We start from the raw sequence: 18,457 nt of genomic DNA on the forward strand, positions 1-18,457 counted from the left end.
TTCATATAGTCCAGTTCCTCAGATTATTTGCTCAGCATAGAGATTGAATAGGTATGGTGAAAGGACACAACCCTGACACTCACCTTTCTTGACTGTAAACCACTCAGTCTCCCCATGTTCTGTCTGAACAATTGCCTCTTGATCCATGTACGGGTTCCTGATAACACAATTATGTGTTCTGGAATTCCCATTCTTCACAATGTTATCCATAGTTTGTTATGATCCACACAGTCAAATGCCTTTGCGTAGCCAGTAAAACACAAGTAAACATCCTTCTGGTATTCTCTGCTTTCAGCCAGGATCCATCTGACATCAGCAATGATATCCCTGGTTCCACTCCCTCTTCTGAATCTGGCTTGAATTTCTTGCAGTTCCCTGTTGTTATACTGATATTCAAATCTATTAATGTCCCATTTATCTTACCATTAATAAGGACCAGTTATAAAAATATATAAATGGTCACCTAATGGTATTAAAAATATGATATTCAAGTCAGCTATTATAGGGACATCTTTGGTTTAGGGTCTGTCAAAACCAGTATGCCTATTGTTCATAGGAGACATCTGTGATACCTCACTGGTTTCTAGTCGTGCTTGTACAGCAAGTCAAAATTTCACCCAAGCTTCTGTCATTATTATTTAAAATACATATGGGTTGGGATGGGTGTATATCATCACCATTATCATCAGCAACAGCACTTTTTTTGCATTATCACTAAATCAGTTAAAATTTGTGTTAACTGGGTTAAAAAAAAAAAAAAACCTGAGTTCAAACTTGTATAATAATTACAGGTGCATGAACCCCTTCTAGAATAAATAAACAATTGACCTAATTAGACAACATCTGGTTTAATTCATGCTCCAGAAATAATCACGACAAGTGGGATTACTGTTATTGGTGAAATGGTTAGGTTATATCCTTGGAACTGGGCTTGAACTCTATCCTAGTTGATTGACAATCCACAAGTTTCATTGACTTAAAATGTGGGGATATTTCTCATTTATAATACCTCTTGGGTGTGAGTCAAGTGCAAATCTGCTCTGTATTATCATCTTTCCTATTTCATTTCTGGTTAGCAGCTCTTATGTTAGCCACTATCATGGCAAATGCATAGGAATATGGATGGAACCAGGTAAATGGAACTTAATTCTTCTGTTTGAATGTGGAATCTTCCACTTCACTCATATTCCATTTGCCCAGCAAGTCATATGGCAAATCCTGATGTGAAAGAGATGAGAAATACCCCACTCCTCAGGATGCACCAAGGATAACCCTTTCCCTTGTTTCTAGGTATAGTGAATTAATCATATATTTCATATACCATTAGGTCTGTATTTGGCTTCCATATCATGTTCCTATATTAGTCATGGAATCGACTCAAAGGCACTGGATTGGGATATTAGTCAGAATTTTACTACAATAATGATGCATGAAAGACAACCACAAAATCTTAGTGACACGTAATAAAAAGTATTTCATGCAACTCTGCAGATCAGCTAGGTTTTGAGTTCAGGTTGTTTCCACGCATCTCTTAGTTTCCTTGGATAAGTTGAAGGGGCAGCAGACACTTGAGACATGTTCATCTCATGGTAGAACTTCAAGCTTTCAGAGGAGAAGTCTCTTACAGACTAGGCTGGGAAACACCACACTCACACTCATATCCACATTCCATTAACCAAGTACCATGGCCAAGACTAGTGTCAGTGGGTCAGGAAATATACTCCTCCCATGGAGACAGTGTAGGTCTATGTGTGTGGGGGCAAGCAGGGGAATAATGTCAATATTTGGTGACTAATAATCTAATCTACACAAGTTGCATTCACTCATCCAAGAAATACTTTCTGGACACAAATCTTTTTTTCAGATACCAAAGCAGGATGTCAAAGTATATGCATTCTAGTTGTTGTTAGCTGCCATCAAGTTGGTTCCGAGTTATGGTGACTTTATGCATCATAAAATGAAAGATTGCCATGTCCTGTAACATCTTCATGATCTTTGGTATTTTGATTTTGAGTCCATTTTTGCAGCTATTGAGTTATTCCGTCTCACTGAGGGTTTCCTCCATTTTGGTTGGCTCTCTACTTTACCAAACATGGTACCTTTTTCTAGCAATTGGTTTTTCCTGATGACATGTCCAAAGTAAGCAATTTGAAGTCTCACCAGCTGTCATGGATTGAATTGTGTCCCCCCCAAAATTTCTGTCAACTTGCCTAGGTCATGATTCCCTTGTACGATTCTATGATTGCCTATCATTTTATGATCTGATGTGGTTTCCCTAAGTGTTGTACACCCTATCACTATGATGTAATAAGATGGATTAGCAGAAGTTATGTTGATGAAATCTGTAAGATCAGGTAGTGTCTTAAGTGAATCTCTTTTGAGATACAAAAGAGAGAAGTGAGAAGAGAGACATGGGGGCCTCATACCACCAAGAAAGGAGTGCTGGAGCAGAGCATATCCTTTGGGTCTGAGATTCCTGCACTGAGATGCTCCCAGACCAAGGGAAGGTTGATGACAAGGACATTCCTCCAGAGCAGACAGAGAGAGAAAGCCTTCCCCTGGAGCTGACGACATGAATTTGGACTTGTAGCCTACTAGACAGTGAGAGAATAAATTTTTCTTTGTTAAAGCCATCCTCCTGTGGTATTTCTGATATAGCAGCATTAGATGACTAAAACACCGTCCTAATATTTTGGTTGTATTTCTTCTAAGACTGCATGAGTAAACATTCATTCTATTGGGAGTCTATGGTATATTCAATATTCTTCATCAACACTGGAGTTTGCATGCATCAATTCTTTTTCTAGTAGTAGACAGAAATAGATACACATAATTACATATATAGTTAGATGGTGCCTTGCTCTCTGAAGAAAAATTAAAAAAGTAGGATAAAGGACAAGATAGTAACTGGTTCAGGGATGAAGTCTCTCTATCATTTCTAGAAGCAGACTGCTCAAAGCAAATGAACTGGCTAAAGCCCTGAAATAAGAGATGAGTTAGTATCCAAAGAAGAAACCTCAGCAAAATATAGCTGTAATACAATGAAAGAGCCTAGTGATGTAATAGGAATTGAGGAGCACACAACAATGGAGGCCAGGTGGAGTTGGGCCTTGAGTTTAATTTTAAAAGCTTTCCATTCAACTCAGGTTTTTGTAAAATTGAATAGAACCGTAATAAAATCTAACATACTTTAAATGGATTATTCCATGTGCTTTATGGTACAAAGATGGGCACAGTAAGACAATTTAGATAGATATTACAAAAGTACAGGTGAGTGAGTATGATGACTTGAACCATCAAGTATGGAAAATAGCAAAAGTAGCAAAATCCTGAAGACAATGAGCAAATGCTGAACAATGCATTCTTTGAGAGAACAGTGGAGTCAGGGATGCTACTAAAGCTTTGGTTGAATAAAGGCATCATTTATTGATAGGATGAAGATTGAGCAGGAAAATATCTTGGAGAGCCTAATCAACCTTTAAACTTCAAATACGTCAACTTTGAATACTTAACATATATCCTCATGGAGAGATTAACTTGGAAGTTGATATTCAACCATAGATTTCAGGGAAGAGATTCTATTTGGAGATATAAATTTGGTAGTTGTAAACATAGAGATAGAAATTAAACAATGACATAAACGATTTAGTCAAATGAGAAGTCTGTTTATTTAAATAAGGACACAGCACTGTTCATTTATTACAAAATGTCAGGTATCTGGTAGGGGCTGTTACTTATTTTTTAGTACTACTCTAGCTACCATTGGGCCTTTACATACCTACGTAAGTTTTAGAATTAGTTTGTCATTTTCTTTACAAATTTTGTTGTGATTTTTATTAGATTTGCATAGAATATATAAACAGTATTGATGGAATTTAGTCTTCTTAACCATTAACTTTCTATATCTCAAGAATTATTGAATCTACCTTCATGTCAATATTATAATTTTATCCGTGAAATCCTTGAGTGGATATGTGTGTTCATGAGTGTAGGAGTGTGTGCATGCATGTGTGTGTTCATATACACGCGTGTAAGTCTGTTCACAGATATACATTAACAAAATATAATCAATAAAATACCAAAAAAACACTGAATAGAAAATACCTAAACTAGAAAGCTACTGAACCATTAAAATCCAAAGCAAATCACTGTCATATAATTTTTATGTTACTTTTATCAAAATAGCAAGAAACTTGCAATTCTTATACTTTGTAATATATTGCAGACACAGGGCATAGTGAGGGTAAGGCATTTCCAGGGGCAATCTCTAAGTTCAGCCTTTCCCTATCCCAAATTTCAAGATGAATAGATGTTGATGAGTCAGCAGAAATGTCTTCCCCCTCTTGTCTGGCTTTCATATTTGTGGTGCCTAAAAGTATTCTATACCTTGTCTGCTGCACCCTTGGACTTGGACCCTGGGGCATGTGCCCTCCTCTGCCCCTCTTTTGCGATGCTTCTGTTTAGACAATGGAGAATATAAAATAGAACAAAACCGTGTGATTAATAATAATCATACGAATTCTAGTTGCATGACCAAGAACAAGTTACTTAACCTCTCTGAGCCTCAACTTTGTCATCTGTACAATGGCAGTAACAACAGTAACAGATTCAATAGAAGTAATAGGTTTTGATGTTGTGAGGATTAACTAGTTGCCATCCAACTGATTTCATCTCATGGCAAACCCACACTCTGTAGGGCTTTCAATTGCTGTGACCTTTTGGAGGTAGATCACTAGGTCTTTCTTCTGAGGTGCCTCTGGGCAGACTGAAGCCACAAATATTTTGGTTAACAGCAAAAAAAAAAAAAAAAAAAAAAATTTTTTTTTTTTTTTTAGTGCAACTAGGGACTCCCTGTGAAAGTTAAGTGACTTATTATACACAAAATGTGTAGAACACTGCTTGGTATATTGTAGTTGCTATTTAATTGTTATCAGAAATTGTTATCAATATATCATGAATATTTATGGCATTATCACTGAAACATTTGATAAAAAGAACAAAAATATAAAGTTGGACAAGCCTCACTTATGCATATTATTTAATACCATAAATCAAATCCCAGAAAATGAATGCTGTCAGTAGATAAAAAAGATACTGTATTTTAAACATATATTTGTAATTACAAAATTCCTAAGATGGCCCTACAATAGGACCAGTACAATAATCCATTCATTACAAAATATTAAGTAAGTGCATATTGTTTGTCAACTGCTGTTTCAGGTCCCATAGAAACAGAAGTAAACCATCAGACAAATCTCTGCCCATCAGAAACTTACATTCCAATGTAGAAATACACAAAAAATGCATATACAAATAGAGATACAGTAAAATTCAAAGTAATGCTAATGCTTACAAAATGAGCAAGGCATTGAAGTAGAATGTTAATTTATAGGTTAAATTAGTTGGTCAGCAAAGTCCTTTCTTAAGAGTGGTATCTGAGCAGAGATCTGAAAGAAAGGGGAGAGATAACCAACAGGAAAATATGCAAAAAAAAGAAAAAAATGCTAGGAGAGAGAACCAACCCCAGTCCAAAGGCCTGGAGGCAATGAAACAAAACAAGGAGGATGCACAACAGAAATCAAGGGAGAGAGGGGTGCTCTGTAGTGAGGTGAGAGATATGTCCAAAAGACTATCATGGCAGCCTAAAGGACTTGGATTTATTTAAAATCTTTGAAAAGATTTGATCAGAGAGACATGTCACCTGAGTAAGGTTTTAAGAACTTCCCCCTGGTTGTTGTCTGATTAGACTCTAGAGGGAAAAATTGAAAGTTGGGAAAGCAGTTAGGAGGCCCTTGCAGTGTCTGAGCAAGCTGTAATGGCAGCCAGGCCCAGGGTGTTGGCAAGGGAGTAATTTAGAAGTGGGCAGATATGGAATCTATTCTGAAGATACAACCAACAGAAAGTGTTGTATATAAGATGTTAGAGAAAGAGAGAAGTCAATGATGACTCCAAATTAGAGAAAAACCCTGACATCACATAAGTGGGGGATAAACATTTTTGGTAAAAAATAATGCAAATTCCCATAGAACACTAAATACAAACATACTAATTTTTTTTTTTGATAGTCTAGAAGAGGCAGAAAAAAATCTGTAATATGATAAAATGCATACGTAGTTTAAATGGAAAATAAAACACTGTTAATGTTTTCCATCAATGTTACAATCAAACATTGAGGATCAAATACTCAGCATTTTTCTTGGAAATTGTAGACCTGGATATCATGGCAAACAACACTGGATGCATGGACACAGGAAGGAGAAAGAAGGAGAGTGCTGTCACATTGTAGGGAGAGCAACTAGGATCACATTAACCATGTCTGTGTAAGTGTTTGTATGAGAAACTTACTCGAATTTTAAACTTTCACTTAAAGCACAATAAAAAGAATACTTAATATTAAAAAAAAGTATTGTTATCAATACACATTTGCTAAATATTTACTTCTGAAAAACTTCCATATACCATAACTTCCCCATTACCCTCACTCTGTTTATGATTTTTAAAATAAGCTTAAAAATTTCAATTTAGAACAATTTTATATCTTGCTATTATTATTTCTCTTAAAGTAAATTTATTGCCAATCATAGCTTTTATAACAAAATATTAATTCCCTTTCCCTTGCAAATAATTCATTTGATTGGACTATAAAAATATATATATATATTTTTTTTCTCAATGAGTCCATGTTTCAATTTCTTGTTTATAATTTCTTTTCTTAACCACTCCAAGCCTGTAAATACAATTTACAGAATGTAGTAGCAAGTTTTGATATAAGACCCTGGATTCACTTTGGAAACCCTGGTAACATAGCGGTTAAGAGCTCAGGTGCAAACCAAAGGTTAGCAGTTCAAATCCACCAGGTGCTCCTTGGAAACCCTATGGAGCAGTTCTACTCTGTCGTATAGGGTTGGTAGGAGTCAGAACCCACTCGATGGCAACGGGTTTTAGGGAATTTACTTTATGCAACATAAAAAAAAAAATTTTTTTTTTCAGAGAAAATATAGCCACCAATTTACATATTATTTAGGTCAATAGTTAGGTTATCAAACACTTATCATTTATTAGTCACTGTGCAGGTCATGGTGCCACGAATAGTGATGTTCATGGTCTCCAGATACCAAAAGAAAAATGGGTAGTGATGGTGAACATTTAGAAATTTATTTCATCTAATAAAAAGTAAATGTACTTTTTTTCTGATTTTTGATGCTCTACCCCCTATCATCTGATGCCTATAGCCACGTTTTCTTAGCATTAGAAATATTTGTTTGTTTTTCTGTGAAAGTAATTTACAAGTGAGAACAACTTTCGTGAGGAAAGGGGTCATGTGCATCCTCTGAGGGAGGCTGAGGAATATACTCAGCATTGCATAATCCAGTATATCAGCTGATGCCTTATTGTTTTCCATGGCAATTTTATTGCATACTGACAGAAACGAAACAAATTAAGAGAACAGTTTATTGTGATACACTCGGTGACTGTTTTTGAAAGCTGGAAGGATATATTTATTTTTACCTTTCAAATATTTTTGATATGAAAATAAAATGGCAGAAATCTTAATGAAAAGTATAATTTCTGAGATTATTTCCCTGTCTTTGGGACTCCTAATTAATTCTATAAAATATGAGAAGAACAAAAGAATTTATTTTGTATTCTCCTATGTAATTTCCATCTATCCTATATCAGTATTTTTGAAGATTGGGTTACTTCAGAGTCTATGTCTTATTTTGTTAGAAAAAATTTTAAAAACTACCAAATTATTTTAACATTGGTCTTTACCACTTACGCAAATCTAAATCCCCTTCAACGTTGAAATTTTACCATCTGTGTACTTAGCTACAGTCCCAAATTTCTCATTGGAATGACAAGATTTTGTTAATTTTAGATGAGCGGAATCACAAACATGAATTTTTGTCTAGAATGTGGGCAATTAGTTATAATATTCTAGTTTATGCTGTAGTATAACACCAGTGATTAAAAAAAACTCTATCATAAAACCACAATAGTGGATTTCTGGATCACGCTGCATGTTATCTTGGGATTTGTCCTCCCTCAGGGACACAGGCTGATGGTGCTTCCCTCATTGTGAAGCAACAGCAATTTATGGAAGGTGTAAAACCCAAAACCCAGTGCCGTCGAGTCGATTCCGACTCATAGCGACCCTATAGGACAGAGTAGAACTGCCCCATAGTTTCCGAGACGTAAAGAACATGGAATTTCACTCGCTGGCTCTTAATTCTTGCCGTGGGTTACACATGTCACTTGCACTAATGTTTCACAGTCCACACCTAACTTCAAAGAAAAGGGAAGTGCAATCTAAACTTGAGCCAGGAAGGATGAAGATCAGATGACTAACCCACATTCCTAATCAAGTAGTTCACCCTTCTGGGTCCCAACTCCTGTCCAAAGGAGACAACCAAATGTCCCATTCAGTCATGGAATAAGCTCAAAGCCCAGGATCTCTTGGTGATAAGCAGTCACCAATAAGGTCCATCTTTTATCTGATGACCTGTGAATTATCTAAATTTCCCAATTATCCAAATATCCAGCATGTCTTGGTTGGACAGGGACAGGATAACAGAAATAAACACTGGTATTAAGAAAGAACGAATGAGATATCCACAGGAATCATGAGCCCCCAGAAGTTCTGAAATTCCATTAGGCAGACATTTAAAGGCCCACTATATTTCGGATGGGGAATAGTCACTGATAAGGCCACTTTTCTGCCTCCTTGAAGTAGTTTTCTCATTTATTTTTTTATAGCATTGCCCCTGAGTCTTCTCTCTGAAATTTGCTTTTTAAAAGATTCGTATTACCTTATCTGCCGTGACGAAAAACGCAACAAAAAACCCACTGCCATTGAGTTGATTCTGACTCATAGTCACCCTATAGGACAGAGTAGAACTGCCCCATAAAGTTTCCAAGGAGCGCCTGTAGACTCGAACTGCCAAGCTTTTGGTTAGCAGCCGTAGCACTTAACCACTATGCCACCAGGGTTTCCTATCTGCCATGATAATTGTGGAATATACTCTTAGGGTTGCTAAAGAGTTTTTTCAACTAACTTTCTGCCCATGGTGATTGGAGTCTGTGATAAAGAGACAATTTGACAAATATTTACTGCCGTCTGCCGATCACATGAGGAGCACACTTCTTCACTCCATCACGCATTAACCTAGTGATGTGATAAACTTTGCTCAATCGCATGTGGCTGAAAGTGTCTGTATACCACTTCCAAGCCTAGAGTTTCAGGGATATTATATTTTCATATTTCTCTATTGTTTCTTGCATCATCATGAGAAGAAAATGTCTCCAGTAGGTTGTCTCTTTCAAAAGCTTATTTAACTTTTCTAAGCCTAATTCCTCATCTAAAAATCAGTTATCAGGAGAGAGATCACTAGCTATTTCAAAAGAGAGAACAGAATTCAGATAAGTACTTCAATAGGAGATGAAGGAATCAAGGAACCAAACAAGGGAAGCTGAATCAACCTAGAGACTCCCATCAGTATGTTGCTTCCAACACCCAGAAAACTGTCAAACAGCAGGACAAGATGGCTTCCAGGACCCCATGGGTGGGGCCCTCATGCAGAACCCAGAACCAAGGTGAGGACCAGCAGACAATATTTGAAACCATGGAGAGTGTGGCTATCTCATTGGAAGTGAAATCATGGCGAGCCACGGTTACTTCCAAGAACTATAGTTGAAGTGGGGAAAGAAAGAAGGAGAAATTTGCTGACTTCTGTCCTATAGCCTTTCTAATCTTCTGAGAGTCTTACATTGTGATTTCATACAAGAAATATGCTGGCAAAGGATCTTGGGAAATGTAGTTCTCCTTGGTATAGAGTCAAATAAAGTCAGTGAAAGTATCTGAAAACCAAGGAGCATTACAAAACATGCTGGCTAATATGAAATAATAAAAACCAATCATGTTGAGTCAATTACAACTCATAGCAACCCTATAGGGCAAAGTAGAACTGCCTTATAGGGTTTTCAAGGAGCAGCTGGTGGATTTGAACTGCCAACCTTTTGATAAGTGTCAGCTTTTAACCACTGCACCACCAGGACTCCGAGCTAATAATCCAAAAAATAGATCCTGTCTTATATGGTGTGTGTGAGCATCTTCATATCTAGAAATTTTTTTTCTTAAAATCTGCTTTGTTTAATATTTTATAGCTAAACCACCTTTCCTTTTAATTAATATTTGTCTTATGCATCTTTTTGACCTTTTAAATTTCATATATTCTTTGTCTTTATATTTAAATATGCCTCCTTAAAATTTCACTCAAGTAAAATTTTGCTGAAGATAATTAAAAAATGGCTGCAGCAGTACATCAACTGGAAACTGCCAGAAATTCAAACTGATTCAGAAAAGGATGTGGAAACTAATGGGCCACAACTACCACAGCCTCCACCAGACTGAGTCCAGCACAACTAGATGGTGCCCAGCTACCACCACCAACTGTTCTGACAAGGATCACAATAGAGGGTCCAGGACAGAACTGGAGAAAAATGCAGAACAAAACTATAACTTACAAAAAAAGACCATACTTACTGGTCCGACAGAGACTGGAGAAATCTCTAGAGTATGGCCCCTAAGTGTCCTTTTAAATCAGTACTGAAGTCGCTCCTGAGGTTCACCCTTCAGCCAAAGTTTAGACACACCCATAAAACAAATCAAGACTAAATGGGCACACCAACGCAGGGGCAAGGATGAGAAGGCTGGAGGGAACAGGAAAGCTGATAATGGGGAACCCAAGTTTGACAAGGGTAGAATGTTGACATGGTGTAGGATTGGCAACCAATGTCACAAAACAATATGTGTATTTATTGCTTAATGAGATATTAATTTGCTCTGTCATCTAAAGCACAATTAAAAAAAGAGAGAGAAAAATCAAAATATCCACCTGATAGCATTTGGGAATTACTATTATTTCCATCATTGCTATCACATAATAACAAAGACCTGTGCATTGTTAATTATAATTACAACGTTTATTGTGCACTGTCAGGAACAGTACCAAGTACTTCTCATACATTGTTCATTCCATGCCCGTATTAACCCCATGAAGTAGGTGCTATTATCACATCCAGAGTCCTGTGGATAGTAATGGGTAGGAATGTAAACCTATGTTGAAATTCTTAACCACTGTTACATTAACTTCAGTTCTACTTCTGGCCACGGTGGTTCTGTTTTTGTATATTAATTGATTAAATGTATTGAGGAAGACTGACTGAGACTATAAACCCAGAGATATAAATTTGAATATGTAAGTATATAGCCAATGGAAGGATTTCAAAGGATAATGGAATCAGGGTATCATAATGAAGAAAGATCTGGATCATTAGGATGGCAGACCAAAGAGTAAGAAATACTAACTCTTCAGATGAACTATGTGAGCACTACCCAACTGACACAATGGTAAGTTCCATCACTTGTCTTGTCAAAGAAGATATGACATACTGTAGCCATTTACAGCTGTATTTCTGTATGACTTGATTCTGATCCATTGGGCAGACAACCATGTATAATGACTCTGATCTACAAGAAATATGTGCTCTGTGTACTAGGCTTTGGGTACATAGATATATGTTCCCTTTCTTTCCTTTTTTTTTAAAATAAGTTGTGGTTAAATAAATATTAAAATATAAAAAAATCCTGTTTTAAAAGAAAAAAAATAAAGAAAATGACATGGAAGGAGGGATATAATTGCTGATGTCCGGTGGATCTTGGCTAAAAGCTGAGAATACCAGAAAGATGTTTATTGTTATTGTTATTAGGTGCAGTGGAGTCGCTTCCGACTCATAGCGATCCTATGTACCACAGAAAGAAACATTGTCCGGTCCCGTGCCATACTTACAATCGTTGTTATGCTTCAGCCCATAGTTGCAGACACTGTGTCAATCCATCTCATTGAGGGTCTTCCTCTTTTAAAAGCTGACCCTGTACTTTACCAGGCAAGATGTCCTTCTCCAGGGACTGATCTCTTCTGACAACACGGCCAAATTATGTAAGATGCAGTATCACCATCCTGGCTTCTAAGGAGCATTCTGGCTGTACTACTTCCAAGACAGATTTGTTTGTTCTTTTGGTATATTAAATATTCTTTGCCAACACCACAATTCAAAGGCATCAATTCTTCTTCAGTCTTCCTTATTCATTGTCCATCTTTCACATGCATATGAGGCAATTGAAAATACCACTAATGCTTGGAACCTGAAATATACGAAGTATGAATCTAGGAAAATTGGAAATCTTCAAGAACGAAATGGAGCACATAAGCATCGATATCCTAGGCATTAGTGAGCTGAAATGGACTGGTATTGGCCATTTTGAATCGGACAACACATAGCCTACTATGACGGAAATGACAACTTGAGGAGGAATGGTGTTACATTTATCGTCAAAAAGAACAATTCAAGGTCTATCCTGAAGTACAGTGCTGTCAGTGATAGAATAATATCCATAGGCCTATAAGGAAGACCAGTTAATACAACTATCATTCAAATTTAGGCAGTAACCACTAAGAACAAAGTTGAAGAAATTGAAGATTTTTTTCAGCTTCTGTAGTCTGAAATTGATTGAACGTGCAATCAGGATGCATTGGTAATTACTGGTGATTGGAATGTGAAAGTTGGAAACAAAGAAGAACAATCGGTAGTTGGAAAATATGGCCTTGGTGATAGAAACAATGCCAGAGATTGAATGATAGAGTTTTGCAAGACCAATGACTTCTTCATTGCAAATACCTTTTTTCACCAACATAAACGGTGACTATGCACATGGACCTCGCCAGATGGAATACACAGAAATCAAAATGACTACATCTATGGAAAGAGACAAAGGAAAAGCTCAATATCATTAGTCAGAACAAGGCCAGGGGCTGACTCTGGAACAGAAAGATTTTTATCTGTGTTGATTATTGACTATTCAAAGGCATTTGACTGAGTGGATCACAACAAATTTTGGATAACATTGCAAAGAGTGGGAATTCCAGGACACTTAATTTTGCTCATGCAGATTCTCTACATACACCAAGAGGCAGTAATTGGAACACAACAATGGGACACTGCTTAGTTTGAAATCAGAAAAGATGTGCATCAGGATTGTATCCTTTCACCATACTTATTCAATCTGTATGCTGAGCAAATGATCTGAGATGGACTATATGAAGAAGGCAGCATCAGGATTAGAAAAAAACTCATTAACAACCTGCAATATGCAGAACACACAGCCTTGCCTGTTGAAAGTGAAGAGGACTTGAAGCACTTGCTGATGAGGATCAAAGACTACAGCCTTCAGTATGACTTACACCTCAAAATAAACAAAAATCCTCACAACTGGACCAGTAACCAACATCGTGATAAATGGAGAAAATACTGCCATTGTCAAGGATTTAATTTTACTTTGATCTACAATTAATTCCAATGGAAGCAGCAGTCAAAAAATCAAAGGACGTATTGCATTTGGCAAATTGGCTGCAAAAGCCCTCTTTAAAGTGTTAAAAAGCAAAAATGTCGCTTTGAGGACTAAGATGCACCTGACCCAAGCCATTGTATTTTCAGTTGCCTCTTATGCATATGAAAGATGGACAATAGTAAGGAAGACCAAAGAAGAATCGATGCCTTAGGATCATGGTGTTGGTGGAAAATATTGAACATAAAATGGACTGTCAAAAGAATGATCAAATTTGTCTTGGAAGAATTACAGCAAGAATGCTCCTTAGTAGCAAGGATGGTGAGATTTTGTCCCACGTAATTTGGACATATTATGAGGAGGAACCAGTCCCTGGAGAAGGACATCATGCTTGGTGAAGTAGAGGGTCAGCAAAAATGATGGATTAACACAGTGGCAGGAATAATGGGCTCAAGCATAGAGGTGATAGTTAGGTTGGGGCGAAATGGGGCAGTGTTTCATTATGATGCACAGAGGGTCGCTCTGAGTAGGAACCGACATGAAAGAACCTAAGAACAACAATTTAAAATACTAAAAGGTTTTCTCCAGTCTAGATTCTTTGCTTGGAACATTTAGTCTATTTACATTTGCTGAAAAACTTATGTTTTTCAGCTTATTAGTGTTTTTATTTTAAATTAAAAAAAAGTATATTATTCAATGTAGTGATTTTTAGTTACCTATCTTCTCCGTGTCTCCCCTTCATGTCATTCTTGTCTTCTTTGGATTGATTATTTTTTGCATTTCACAATTTCTTTGTATCATTTAAGACAATATGCACTTTACTTCTTTATGTTTAGTGATAATCTAGGACAATGTACCATACACTTAATTAATCAAAAACTAATTTTATTACAACTTCATCTACTCAAACAATAAAAGGTATTATATATTTTAACTCATATCTTCACAGCTATTGCTGTCTAACAAAACACCACAAAACTTGGCAGTTTAAAACAATAAGTTATTATCTCCCCAGGATTCTGGGTCGAGTGGGTTGGTTCTCTGCTGGAATGTCTATTTTGAAGTTGCAATCAGATACTGGCTGGAGTCATCTGAAAACCTATTGGGCTGGATGTCCAAGAATACTTCTTCACTCCCATGTCTAGTACCGCAATGCTGCTCCATGGGACCTCTCTCTCCAGCAGACAGTTATGGGCTTTTTATGTGACCTACAAGTTCTTGACTGAGTTCTCAGCCACTCTACTTGGTGCCATTCACTGAGAAAGAATTTTCTGCAGATTTCCTGGACCTACTTGAGGAGCTGGGAGGTTAATTTCTAGCTAACTCAGACAGAATTGTGTTGTCCCTTACATTTCCTGGTTTATTCAGAGTTCTTCTGAATCCTCACCTTTAGGGGCCTTGTAGTTTATCTCCTGTTGTCCATGAAACACAGAGCCATGAAAGTTGATACGGCATTGTTTTTTTTATTTCCTTTGACTAATACTCTGGTAAAGAAGCTACTTCCTTCTGCCTTATTTTTCTAATTACTGTTTTTATTTGTGTATGTGTGTGTCTGTGGTATATATATGTAGTTCTTTAATGCATGAAAGAAAAACTTAGATCCACATGCCTATAATCTGTTTCCAAGTCTGTCTATCTATCTATTCAACTAGCTCTGTGTGTTGGTTATGATACCTCATCTGCCATGTTTCCAGGCACTGAAGTCTCTGTCATGTTCTTTTCACATTACTAACTTAAATCTAATCTTGATTGTATATATTTTTTTAATTTTAGGAATGCTGTTTTTATGGACAGAATAGCTGTATATCAGAGAAGCTAACTTACCCAAGGTACATGTTCTTAGTTGACTGATCCCAGATGGCAACCCCTGGCCTTCTCACAGAAAAATCTAAGTGGTTTTTCCTCAACCACATTGTTTTTGATTTTTCACTTCTAGAACATCTTAAAACTTTAATCAAAGCCAAAGTGGTAAGACTTCTCTGTAATATAAAATAATTATAAACAGATAATAATATTATTTTCAGAACAATGGTTCCAGATTATATGAAGTAGGGAAAGAGAATTATAACCCCTTTTATTCAAATGTAGTTGATATCTTTATTATGGGTTTTAGGTAACACATATATTCCCCTAACCAGTGTGTGTGTGTGTGCATCCACAAAGCACAGCAGTTTAAAACAATTATTTATTTTGCAAATGAATTTGCAATTTCAGCAGGTTTCATCAGGGACAGCTCATCGCTACTCCATGCATCATCAGTGGAAGTGGCTCAACTGGGAGCTGAAAGATACACTTGCATGATGTGCCACCAATGACTGAAAAAAATGGCTTTGAATTTGGCTGGGCTCTCAGCTGGGGATGTGCACCAGAAGTCTTGGTTTCTCTCTTTGTCACAGCATGGGGATTATATAATTGCACTAACACAATTACTCTTAAGACACTTCTTAAAATAGGGAATGGGGCGGCATACAGTCACTTAAAATTCTGGTAGAAATTGTTGCCAGCTCCTTAATTAAGATTCAGTGTGATTCTCTGGGAATTATTCTACATGATTTTTGCCTCTGCTTTCTGAGTCACCCTTGCTCTACCATAAGAAAACTGAGTAGTCACCTCAATCAGCTTACTCCTTAGACCAAACTAGTGGTATTTCTGTCAGAAAAACATGCTTGCAAACATTGCGAGTTTTCCATGAATCTTACTGGAATTTACTCCATTAGACAAAACCCACAACTACGAACCTTGGGCTTCCTATGACTCTGCTGCACTACAGTGCCCTAAAACATTTTAGTAGTCCTATTTATTTTTAACTAAAGAGAATCTACAAGACTCTCAAGATTTATAGAAGGTCTTTTGTCTGTATGTTTATTTAAGGTACTGTGTCTTAAATCGTCCTGAAGCCTTAATAAATGATTTTAGAGTCACACCTTGTGTTGGATCTTTGGCCTGAGGCCCTTTCTTAATTTGAGACTTCTTTGCTGAGAGAAAGTTTTATTTTTGAATCCACTGTGTACTGACTCCTTTGTACACAATATATTTTTTTCTTCAGCTCATCTCTCTACTCTTAGGTTTTAACATAGGTCATGAAAAGCCAATTAGCATTTTTATATTCTGTCTGGAAGTTTCTTTAACAAATTTTCCCACAGCAACATTTTGCAAATATTTCTTGATACCTTCTTACGTATTTTATGTTTGATGGTCACATTGGGTCCTTATTTCATTTGAATTTAGTTTATCTTCATTATGTGATTTAGGATCTATGTTTTGTTTTCAAAAGGTATTATCCCCATCAAAATTAGTGATTTCCATTATTTATCAAAAAATACAAATTATACACGTATCATATGCTATTTAGAAACTCAATCACTCATACTTATTGCCAAAGCCCTAATTTCAGAGCAAAAACACCACTGCAAGTTATGACAGGAGGACAAATATAATTTTTAATTAATTTACCATATATAAAAATAATCATAATAAATTTACCATAATAAAAACAATGCAGCCAGATTGGCAAAGTAAGAGCAAAATAACTTGATACAACACAAAAGAAGAATTTAAATGGGATGAACAAAATAGCAAAAGAATATTTTGGAAATGTAACCTGTATCCAGTTTGGTTGCTGCCCTTTTGGCAAATTATGCTCAGCATTGATATCACATAAAATGTTTTTCCAGCCACCTCCTCAAGGCCCCCTTGACTTCTTTATTTCTCACACTGTATATAAGGGGGTTCAAGACAGGTGTGAAGATGGTATAAAACACTGAGACCACCTTATCGTGGTCCTCTGAACCGTTAGATTTGGGCCTCATGTAGATGAACATGATGGTGCCATAGAAGAGTCCCACAACCGCCAGGTGAGAGGAGCAGGTCTTAAAGGCTTTTTTCCCAGCTCCAGCTGACCGCATGCAGAGCACTGCAGCCAGGATAAGGCTGTATGAGGCCAAAATGAGAGACAAAGAGATCAAGAGCATCAGAATGCAGCAGACATACATGAAAAACTCAAAAATCGTGGTGTGAGCACAGGCAAGGCGTACCAATGATGGTGCTTCACAAAAAAACTGATTGATTTCCTGTGAGTGACAGTAAGGGAAGCTCAAAGTAGCACCAGCCTGCATCAGCCCATCAATCCCTCCCAGGAGCCAGGAACCTGATGTCATGAGTAAACAGAGCTTCCGACTCATGAGAATGGGGTAGCGCAGTGGGTGACATATGGCCACATAGCAGTCATAGGACATGGCCGTTAAGAGGAAGCATTCACTCCCTCCCAGAGTGAGAAGCAGGAAGATGTGGACTCCACAGCCAGTGGGAGAGATAGACCTAGTGTCCATCAGGTAGTTGGCTGCCATTTTGGGAACGATGGTGGAGACCAGCATCATGTCCATGAAAGAAAGCTGGCTAAGCAGGAAGTACATGGGCATGTGGAGTTGAGGGTGCACATTAATGAGAATGATCATAAGGGCGTTGCCCATCAGTGAGGTGATGAAGATCATAAGCACCATGGCAAACAGGAATAGGTGGATCTGTGTGTGGTTAAAGAGCCCTAGAAGAATGAAGTTTATTCCTGTGGTACCATTTGCATTGACCATGGCTCTACTGGTGCCTGAAAGACGTAAGACTGATGCAGAAATGAGATTTGTTTAAAAGGAACAGAAATGAGATTTGTTTAAAAGGAAGCTTGTGCATATCTTTATGAAAACTTGATCAAATGACTTGGGAAATCTCAGACTTGGAGGGCTAATTACTACTTTAATCTTTCACTTACAAACAAGATTTTTGTCATAGCATACTACTATCCATCTCTGCTGTTACTATACATTATTTTTTATTCATGCAAAATTAGATAACACATACATATACAGTGGTACAAATTATACCTCTGTTGTTTTTTAATAATTTGTCAGTATGTCACACGTAATTTACTCATGGTGTTAAGAAATATTACTTATGCAATCCGAGTTCTTTATACTTTTGGTATTTCTATATTGAAGGAAATTCAGATTCATGCTCTTTAGTAGGTATTGAGGTGATATGCCTATAGTTATTACTTTTGCA

At 36.9% G+C, this 18,457-nt stretch overlaps 1 protein-coding gene across 1 annotated transcript; it reads right to left on the minus strand.

The window, feature by feature from the left end:
• Positions 1-17,058: 17,058 nt before the first annotated feature.
• LOC126058378 (olfactory receptor 2T33-like) lies at positions 17,059-17,991 on the minus strand. Its single transcript, XM_049853472.1, has one exon. The coding sequence runs from the start codon at positions 17,989-17,991 to the stop codon at positions 17,059-17,061; it is 933 nt and encodes a 310-aa protein (XP_049709429.1).
• Positions 17,992-18,457: the final 466 nt, after the last annotated feature.

The sequence above is a fragment of the Elephas maximus genome, chromosome 14 (genome assembly GCF_024166365.1).
Source record: "Elephas maximus indicus isolate mEleMax1 chromosome 14, mEleMax1 primary haplotype, whole genome shotgun sequence".
Taxonomy (NCBI): Eukaryota; Metazoa; Chordata; class Mammalia; order Proboscidea; family Elephantidae; genus Elephas; species Elephas maximus.

Bases quoted from the DNA above. Each gene is read 5' to 3' on its own strand.
- LOC126058378 (XM_049853472.1), bottom strand. From the start codon at position 17,991: ATGGTCAATGCAAATGGTACCACAGGAATAAACTTCATTCTTCTAGGG.